This window comes from Neolamprologus brichardi, chromosome 20, assembly GCF_056152115.1.
Source record: "Neolamprologus brichardi isolate AB-2024 chromosome 20, ASM5615211v1, whole genome shotgun sequence".
Taxonomy (NCBI): domain Eukaryota; kingdom Metazoa; phylum Chordata; class Actinopteri; order Cichliformes; family Cichlidae; genus Neolamprologus; species Neolamprologus brichardi.
Window position 1 is genome coordinate 22883714 of NC_142123.1, and position 10310 is coordinate 22894023.

At 39.5% G+C, this 10310-nt stretch overlaps 1 protein-coding gene across 2 annotated transcripts; it reads right to left on the reverse strand.

Moving 5' to 3' along the window:
* Window positions 1-1011: 1011 nt before the first annotated feature.
* Window positions 1012-10148, reverse strand: creld1b (CRELD disulfide isomerase 1b). 2 transcript variants are annotated; one of them, XM_087833995.1, is made up of 11 exons: window positions 9897-10148; window positions 7632-7752; window positions 7451-7533; window positions 7060-7170; window positions 6742-6833; window positions 6409-6588; window positions 6213-6308; window positions 6039-6122; window positions 3959-4054; window positions 3722-3862; window positions 1012-3631 (listed from the first exon to the last, which is right to left on the reverse strand). In XM_087833995.1, exons 2-11 carry the CDS (start codon window positions 7746-7748, stop codon window positions 3411-3413), a joined length of 1221 nt encoding a protein of 406 aa, XP_087690121.1. In that variant the 5' UTR covers window positions 7749-7752; window positions 9897-10148; the 3' UTR covers window positions 1012-3410. The 2 variants fall into 2 exon arrangements, with proteins under 2 accessions (XP_087690121.1, XP_087690120.1); XM_087833994.1 differs by having other exon boundaries at window positions 7632-8573.
* Window positions 10149-10310: the final 162 nt, after the last annotated feature.

Here is a 10310-nt window from a genome sequence, read left to right on the forward strand (position 1 = left end):
GTCCACCAGTATACGGTGATAAAGAGTATTCAAAAGTTGAAAACACTCAATACCGTCACTAAGCTTTCCAGGAATGGATATTCCAAGAAATTCACCCCAGGGTTCGACTGCATAACATTGAGGAGAAACTGTCAAAAACAAAAAGGCTCTGCCTATCTCAGTTCTCATGTTAAATGTTAAAGTTCACAACAGTATAATTTAAAAAAAAAAAAAAAAAAGACTGAACAGGTATGACTTGTTTGGAAGGGTGGCCACATGAAAACCAAACATCACTGGTACAAACACTTCATACCACATGTCAAGCACTATGTTGTGCAGCCACAGGCAATTTGCAGTCATCGAATCAAGCGTGAACTCCTCTGTATGTCAAAGTACTCTAAAGTCAAATGTGAAGTCACCTGTTTGACAGCTAAAGTTAAGGTGAGTCATGTGAAAGGACAATGATCCCAAGCGCAGCAGCAAATAAACCGAAAGGCTGAAAAAGAGAAGAATTAAGGTGTTGCAGTGGCCCACAGAAAGTCCAGACATCGAGAGGGCTGTGCATAAATAAATGCCTGCAAACCTCAATAATCTGCAGCAAAGATGTAACGAGTGGCACAAAATTCCTCTGACTGATAGAGTCACACAGAAAAGCAGTTAGTTGAAGTTATTGCTGCTAAAGATGGTTTTACAAAGGACTGAATTAAAAAAAAAAAAAAAAAAAAAAAAAAGGACTTCAGCATTTTTACTTTTTTTTTTGTCTGAGGTTGTAGTTAAATGATTTATGGAGCAGATTATTTTGTATCATTACATCCTGTAAGTAAAACCTTAGAATTGAAAGAGCGTGTACTTTCTTTTTAACATCACTACACAATAACAATGATAACCTTTCTAATAAAAACACATTAACTAATGCCAAGAGTTTATCTCAATGATGAACTACTCCCGATTTCCCTGTCATTTATAATATGATGCAAACATGGAACTCTGACAAAGATCAAATAAATAAATAAATAAATAAACAAAAACAACACGAGTGCCAGACTTTTTATTGTAATGCAAACATCGCTAATGAATTTTGACTCTGGACAACATTCCACACTCGGAAAATAATCAAGCATAACTTAAAATAAAAATAAATAGATAATTGGACGGATAAAAAGTGACGCTCTATTGAGTGGCAATCCAACATGATGCTAATGTATCTCCCAGAACTACAATTTAACTCATAAAAATATATGCTGATAACACACATACACACACACGTATAAAGGAAATATTAATAAAATATGACAACATAAATATAACTTCAAAATAAAGGCAACACAAAACGCTTGTATGTAGAATAGAGCTGGGTCCTGTTGCAGGAGGTTTAGAAAACTGAGTTTAAAAATGAACTCCGAGTTGTTTATCTCTGAAATAGGCAACTTTGAAGTTTACCGCAAGTTCATTCAACTCTGATGACAATAACCCCAAGTTAAACGCACACATGAGTAGAAAAAGAAAGTAACCGTCAGTTACACTCTGATAACGCAATATTCCTATTCATGTGGATCTGCACAGCATTTTTATCCGTTGTTTTCAAGTGTTACCTTTTGAGAAAGTGCCGCACATTCTAACTGGTTCTGCAGGACATGCGCTGGCATGTACCCAGTGAAGGGCATGCCATCACTGGGTACATGATCAAATGATTGAAGATACCACAAAGAAAATCAAGCAGCAGTATAACTTGTCTTTTTTTTTGCTAGATTTATTTTTCAGTTTTGCACAGAGTAAAAATATGGTGCAAAGTGAGACAGTATGTGTGTGTCATAGCGGTCAGATATTACATTAAAAAAAAATGGTATCCCAATCTATGGATATATCCAAACTAAAACTGAGAAACTCTTCCCAGACAGCTAAAATAACAGTGAAATAAAAGATGGAAAAAAAAGAGAGAGAAATATAAAGATTATCGCATAAAACTGAAACAAATAAGCTTAATTTGTTCCTTGTTGTATTTACTTAGTTGCAACTATATTTAGCTTGTTTATGCTTAATGATGACTCGGTAAAAAGGCACAATTTACTGTCTCTTACACTAAATCAGAAAATGTTAGACTATTCAGCATTGCTGATGGATCCACTTCTGGTCACTACTGCTATCTGGGTACACCCAGCGAGACTGGCTCGGGCCATTTTCAGTGGAAAATATGTTGAGGTTCAGACACCAAACTTTAGAAACTGTGTCTTTCAAAACGCTGACAAAATTTCATGACCGAACAACAATATGTGGACCAAGTCGCTTTAAAATATGTTTAATTGCATTTTAGTGCCCTTTAAAGTCCTTGCAGCCTCATTTTCACTTGATTACAACACGACAAATGTGATCATTAACCAGCATCATGTGTCTAAAGCTTTATACAGATTAAAATGATTTAAACAATAAACACCCATTGTTTTAGGAACATTCAGTGGAGTTCAGACAGGTTGACAGCTACAGATTTTATTCTGACTTCTGCAGGATAATTTGCTTGGCTCTGACCTTTAGCAGTGGCCTTTTGAATGAGGAAATGAAAAGTAGTTAACTCTATTTCTAGAACTGAAAAAATGTTTCTCGGGGTTAACAAACTCAGCACTGTTGGCTTAACCCGCTTCCTGTAACAGGATCCTGGTACTTAAATAAGTAATGTTGGTGACCCAGCAGCTATTAAAAAGTTATCTTCCATGCCAAGTAGGACAAATAAATACATAGGGTGCTGTATCTTTCATTTCCAATCCTATTTATCATGCATTATTATTACAAAGAATTATTCTGGGACAAAGAGGTAAAAAGTTATTCTGTGAACATAAATAAATGGCTGTTCTTAATGTAAATATCCCAGAGTTTGAGTGCTTCACTGGGGGAATTTGGGAAATTGTGATATCTCCATCCTACCCAATGTCCCACAGCGGTAAGTTCAAGTGCATTAGTAACTTGACACACTCACAACTCATGTGCCATTCAAACTATGGGAGGGAGGGGGAGCTGAAATGGTGAAAACGCAGATGGACTTCATGAATAGAGTAGATGAAAAAACAATCTTTTCAAGAGAGACAAAGACCAGACATCATATCCAAATGCATAAGATTTTCACAATCAGTAGTGGTCTTTATGTCACCCTTGTTCCCAACACAGCTGAGGTAGGGAAGTAAGTTCAGTTCCTTTCCATCAGTGCAGTGATGCTTCGTTACTTCTCTTAAAGATTCATGGCTTCATGTTCTTTAAGTTCTCCCTTCTTCCCGTGTTATGTCACCCATACACATAAATTAACCCACGCCCTTTAAATTAATTCCCCAGTCACAAGTAAATCCCTGATAATCTAGCATTGCAAAGCTAGTTTCTTGCCTCAAACTGATTCCTATTTACCCAAATTGACCTGTCTTTTTAATCAAGGTACGGTCCAATGCAGTCTAGCGTCCCTTCAGAAATCCGTCCAGCATGTAGTCTCCCTTCTCAGTCAGCCAGTATCCAGCCATAGCAGCCACACCTCCAATGAAAATAGCTGTGAAGACCATGTCACCCTTGGCAGCAAGGGTGGCTAGGGCACAGATTACCACTCCAAAGAACATCTGTTGCAATACAAGGACCTCATCATCTGTCATATCGTCAAAGAGTCCCTTCTCTGGGCCAGCTGAAGAGATAAAAGGAAAAGAAACCAAGAGGTCTGAAAAGCTGTACACTGCATATGTGTGTTTGCATATTCCTTATGGCTTTTTCTTACCAGGAGGTTTATTTTCAACACAGATGCTGTCTCTTCTGATAAAGCCATTAGCACAGTCACAGTGGAAGGAGCCTTCCTCATTTATACAGGCCTCATTGAGTCCCGGGCATGCTATGGCACGTTCACTACATTCATCTATATCTGTAAGAGGACGGAAAGGAAACCAGTTTAAACACATCAGGAAAAGAGAAAAGGAAACTGATGTTGAGATTCAGTAGCCAGTTTGTGTATACATACCAAGACACTTCGCTCCCTTCAACCTGTAGCCACGTGCACATTTTTTACAGCGGGCAGGACCACTACCCATGCAGCCCACGCATGCCTGGTCACATCCTACAAACGGCAGAAGTGCAGTGGTCAGCATTACATATTGCTATAATAAAGATTTTTTAACCAGGAATTCCACTGCACATTTATTAAGTCATTTTACTGTAAAAGTAATGAGGCTTTGTTACCATACTTGATAAATATCTTCGCCCTTTTCAGTTTTTTCTTACTACTTAAAACAAACTACAAATATTATTTATTAAAATAACTTGTAGTCAACAAGTGAGGTTAGATCAAATAAATTACAATTACAATATTACAATTGTAACTCTTTGGGAATCCCACAAATTCCTTTGTGGAAGAAAAACTCTGTCCTACACCACCTAAAGAGAAACAACAACTAACCAGTAATTGGACTAAACTGTTTTGCATTTCATATTCAAATTGAGATGCGTTTGCAAGGACAGTCACCAGCCACGATGTCAGGTACTCCCGTTTAACTGCTTATTAACACAAATCTCTACCAATTACATGGCAGGGACTCATTTCAGGGCGACCGTGGCTCAGGGGGTTGGGAAGCGTATCTGTAACCGGAAGGTCGCCGGTTCGATCCCCGGGCTCTCTGTCCTGGTCGTTGTGTCCTTGGGCAAGACACTTTACCCTACCGCCTACTGGTGTTGCCCAGAGGGCCGATGGCACGATATGGCAGCCTCGCCTCTGTCAGTCTGCCCCAGGGCAGCTGTGGCTACAACCATAGCTTGCCTCCACCAGTGTGTGAATGTGAGAGTGAATGAATAGTGGCATTGTAAAGCGCTTTGGGTGCCTTGAAAAGCGCTATATAAATCCAATCCATTATTATTATTATTATTATTATTATTTCAAGCATGCAAACAAGTTCAACCAAAGCATCAGAATGGAGATGAAAGGTGATTTAAGTGACTTTGAATGTGGCATGGATGTTGACGCCAGCCTGGCTATGAGTACTTTAGAAACTACTGATCTACTAGCATCTTCCTACACAACCATGTTTACAAAGAATGGTCCAAGAGAAGAGAAAATATGAGTGACAGTTCTCTGGATGAAAATGTCTTGCTGATGCCAAAAGTCAGAAGACAATGGCTGGAATACTTTGAGCTGAAAGGAAGCTAACAAGTCAGTCAAATACCCACTAATTACAACCATCTCTGAACTCACAACACATCAGACCTTGAACTAGATGGGCTACAGCAGCAAAAGACCACACCTGGTGCCACTGCTGTCAGCTGAGAATGAAAATCCAGACTGCAATTCACACAGCCTCTCCAAAGTTGGTCAACATAAGATAAGAAAAAGGCTGCCTGGTCTGATGAGACTCAATTTTTGCTGTGACATTTGAATGCAAGGACTAGATTTGGCATAAACAGCATGAAAACATGGATCTATGCTGCCTTGTACCACTGGTTCAGGCCGCTGGTGGTGTAATGGCAAGGGGAATATTTTCATGGATCACTTTGGGCCTGAGCATCGAGCATCGTTTCAATAGGATAAAGCACGATGTTACAAACACGTCGGTGAGTTAGCGGTACTCAAATGGCCTCCACAGGCATCAACCCAAAAGAACAACTATGGAATGTGGTGGAATGCGAGATTCCCATCAGTCATTTTAATCTGACAAATCTACAGCAACTGCATGATGCTAGCGTGAGAATATGGACCAAAATATCTGATGAACGTTTCAATGGAACTTGTTGACTTTTTGACATGAAAAATTAAGGCAGTTTTGAAGGCAAAAGAGGGTCCAACTCATTAAGAGCAAAGTATAACTAATCAAGTGGCCAATGAGTGCATGTCTTTATGCAGTTTGATTTAAACATTCCTTGAACTGTGAGAAGTAGCATACAATAACACCACTCACATTTTGTGATGAGACTTAGCTACTACTGAAACTGTATTATCACATATTCTCCAGATGTAACTAAAAACCTGCCTCTTATTACAGCAGCATCACAAAATATGCACGATTTAATAAGGTCCAGGAAAATGAAAATAGTAACTAGAGAAAAGAGCATACCTCTGCATTCATATGATCCATCTGTGTTGTGACAGTATGTATTAGAAGGACAACGAGCCAACTCTGTACCGCATTCATCAATGTCTAGGAGACATACAAGCCATGTCAAACAACAGAAAGCTGGCACCGAATAACTGAATTGCTATTGAGTGACCTCTAAAGCCACAAACTCACCAACACATTTGTTGTCATGAAGGATCCAGCCGGGTTTGCAGTCGAGACATTTGTAGTCCTGCGGCCCTGAGCATTTCTTGCATGAGTGGTAGCAGGCTACAAAGGATGAAAGACACAGTCACAGGGTGAGGGTCAAGTTTAGATGACCCCAGGCAGGATTTAACAGTGTGGAAACCATTATCTGAATCTGTGGCACCTGCACAGGCTGCTATGCTGTTATTGGAGCTTTTCTCTCTGTAGTAACCATCAGCACAGCTTTGGCAAAGATTGCCTGAGTACCCGGGATCACAGACACACTCTCCATCTCCCAGGCGAGTACCCTCCCCTTCACAGCGGCCCAGACCTCCACATGTGCCACCGGGTCCAGATGGACACTCTGTATGGGATAAGCAGGATATCAGTGCTACACTTTAAACCTACAATTAACATGATTCTGATTATCATCACTGGGTTTCATGCATTCTTAATATTTTTTGGACCGACTAGGTTGTCAGTGTTGACATAAGGCAGCTTGTGTTTAAAGCCACACCTTTGCAGTCAGGTCCAAAGTGTCCAGGTGGACAGCAGAGTCTCAGCTCCTCTATACACAGCCACTCAAACAGGTCTGGTGCTTCCTGCTGTCTGTAGGATGTACAGATCACATCAGTTAGGAAGTTAAGGTAGGGGCATAATAAAAAAAAAATCAGCATAACCTAATTACACAGGAGAAACTGACGGTGCCACCTACACACTCTAGGCAACTTATTCTTCTAAATGACATTTCAAAATGTGCTTCAGAAGACCTTTTCCTGCTGATCTAATTCATCTCAATTTAACATAGGTTCATGCATGAAAGCAGCTTTTTTACCTGTGGAACCACCATGTCTCCACTTGGTCCTCTATCTGCTCCAGCAGTCGATTACATTCAAAATCTGTTTTCTCACAAGCAGATTCTACTATCTCTAGTAGGCGAGTTTCACTGGAACACGACAAGTTTGGACAGAGACAGCAACATAGTCATAAAGTAAGAACACCCTACCCCTTAAATATGATTTAACCCCACCTTTTCCGGTAGAAAATGTTCAGCAAATATATATATATTACACAAACTATCATACAAATATGCAGAGGACAGGATGTCTAGTAATACAAGTTATTATGTGAATTTAATTTAGCAAAAAGTTGGAACTAGTCGTATTAGACAAAGTGAATATACGAGCAGGTATTTGATAAGTACTCCAACAAAAATTTAGTCTTACCTGGTTGCATATTTAGCCAGCTTCTCCTCCTCCCAGGCAGTGTTTCCTCCCCCAAAGTTCTTATTGGCTGTTCTCTCCAAGCCCTAGAAAAAATAAAAGTTAGGGTCCTAAAAACATTTTTTTAAGGTTTGCTCAAAGAAGACAAGCAAGCATTGACAGTTTCTTTGGATACAAGGACTACCTTAATGAAACTCTCAGTGAGTTTTTTGCAGGTTTGGCACGGTGCTGTCTGGACTCTCACCACAGAGAGCTCTGAGAGAAGCACCAGAGCAGGCAGGAACGGCCAGGCCCACCACATGATCCTATAGACAGCATGCATACAAACAAACATACAAACAATTAATGTTTAAAAAAAACAATCTTTTTTTTTTATATATAAGTTTTGTTTAAACATCACAGCAAGTGTCATCAAATGTACCTACACTTCCAGAACAAACTGTGTTTCTAGAGATCTGATCACAACTATGTGGTGAACAATACAAAAGAAACTGTAATACGAACCCATAGCTGTGCAAAACGCACTAAAATTCTTCTTCTTGCTTCCTTTATGAGTCAGCATGTCTTCTTCTTCTTTCTTTACTATATCCATGAACCTCCTCTGAGCTCTTCCTCTTTTCATTCTGCCTGGCAGCTCCATATTCACCATCCTTTGCCTAATATATCCACTATCCACCTGCATATGACCAAATCATCACAGTTTGCCTCTCTAACTTGCTAAGAGCTGACCTTCTGATTTAATTTCAAATCTTGTGCATTCTGGTCACTCTTGATGAATATCTTAACATCTTCAACCTCCAGCTCTGGCTTCTGTTATTTATTTTTTTTATTAGGGCTACCATCTGCAAACCTTATGTCACAGGAAGTCTCATTACCATCTTGTAAACCCTCTCTTTCACTTTTATGGTTATCCTTATTTCACAAGTTACCCCTGACGCCACCCTGCCTGCACTGTCCTCTTCGTCGCTCTTGCGACTTGTACTTGTACTGTACTTACTTACTTTGGATGGTTGAGCAGTATTGACGAGTTGACAGGTATTTATCTTTCATTCCTCTTCTCTCCAGATCATACGTTCACCTCTTCCAATTCTCTTCCACCTGCTTGCAACTACTGCTACAAATCACACTGCCATATGCAAAATTAGTCCACGAAGACTCCTACCTGACCTAAGCTGTCAATCTGTTTATCAGCACTACAAACAGAAGATTTTTACAGCTGATCTCTGATATAATCACACTCCCACCTTGAACTCATCTTTCACTCCAGCTATGCACCTCATCGCTACCTGACTGCTTTACATGTTTTCTCCATGCTCACATAATTCTCTGCCACTTATGATTCCTACACACAGTACGTTTGTGATGGTTGACTTTTGAAGATTGTAGTGAGTGACTCAATGCCATATTATTATGATATTACTTAAATAGCACTAGCACAGCTACATTGCAGTCATATTGTGCAAACCTCCAAGCACCTTCACCACACTAGTGTAGCTAAAATAAAATATTGTAAGACTCTTTTTCTGATCTACAAATAGCTGCGCAAGTGCTGACTAAAACCAGAAGGAAAGAACTAGCATGCTTATATTAAAGCCAAGGGTACCTGGAAGCTTAGTTTTGATTTACATTTTTATTTGTTTACATGACAGTAACAGGTTATGCACTGGAAAATGTCTCAGAAATTATATTGGTTTATGAAACAGGAAAGCCTCTTAGGTTGTTTGCTTCTCATTATTGCGCCACAAAGCAGAAATAAAACAAGTTGAAGCTGCTTTCATCAGGTATGATTCAAGAAGCTGGAGTAGCCTTTCCACAAGATGTTAAAGGAGATGTTAAAGATGTCCTTTATTTTATAATTCATTTATGTTATCATTTATGACTCATTTTCTAATATGCATAAATATTAACTGTACATTTGAGATTTTACCGAGTGTAATAAGTGTGTGTGTGTGTGTGCGTGGTGGGATTAATCCTCTCCAATTTTTTTAAATTGACTTTAAAACTGTCCAAAGTGCCCATCTTTATTATTTTTTTTCGAATGTATCTCAGCCTTCACTTCCTACGTTTTTGATATAAAAATCTGGTTTCATTAAATGCAGTCCAAATTAGATCTGTGAACAGTATGAATTTTTGTTAGATTTGTTGAAGGCTAGTCTTTAAAACAAGCAGCTTTAGCCTGCCTTAGCTTCATCGTTAGCCTGGTTAGCTCAGCATCAGCACCACCAATTAGCCGACTAGCAGCTGGCTAAGGTCAGTAGTTAGCTGCTAACTTAAGCTAACGCTGTGTCTATCATAGTCTGCTTATCTGTCCGGTGTGTCTTTAAAGATTGTTGATATCGGTTACCATATCCTCCTTAGGCTATTTAGCGTTAAATATGGACTAACTAAGTCGCATTAATGCAGCCAATCTGAAATTACCTTCAGCTTTTATTGATGATCCAGGTCTTACCTTACTGAGAAGCCACTACCTCCGTTGCTGCTGTCGCTGTGCCACTGATGATGATGATTGTCGGATTCCCCGCTGATTCAAGTTCATAAAAATGCAGGCAGAGCTTCACATTTTGGACATCCACTTCACGCTGAACGCTTCAGTCGTGTCATTTTAGCAGCTGTTTGCTAGCTAATGCTGTTAGTGCTCACAACGCAACAGAGGAGCTTTAGTACCGTAGTGCTGGGCTGCAGTGAGATGAATGAATGAGTGAACAGCTTCCAGTCGCTTCTCTGTTTTCCATAAGGAGGAACCACCCAAACCTTCTGGGATTTAAACAATCAACCAATCATTCAGCATCCAGCTTTACATACGTCAGTGCTGCATCGTCCAAGTATGAAATAGTATGTAAACATTTAAGACTAACTCTTTAAA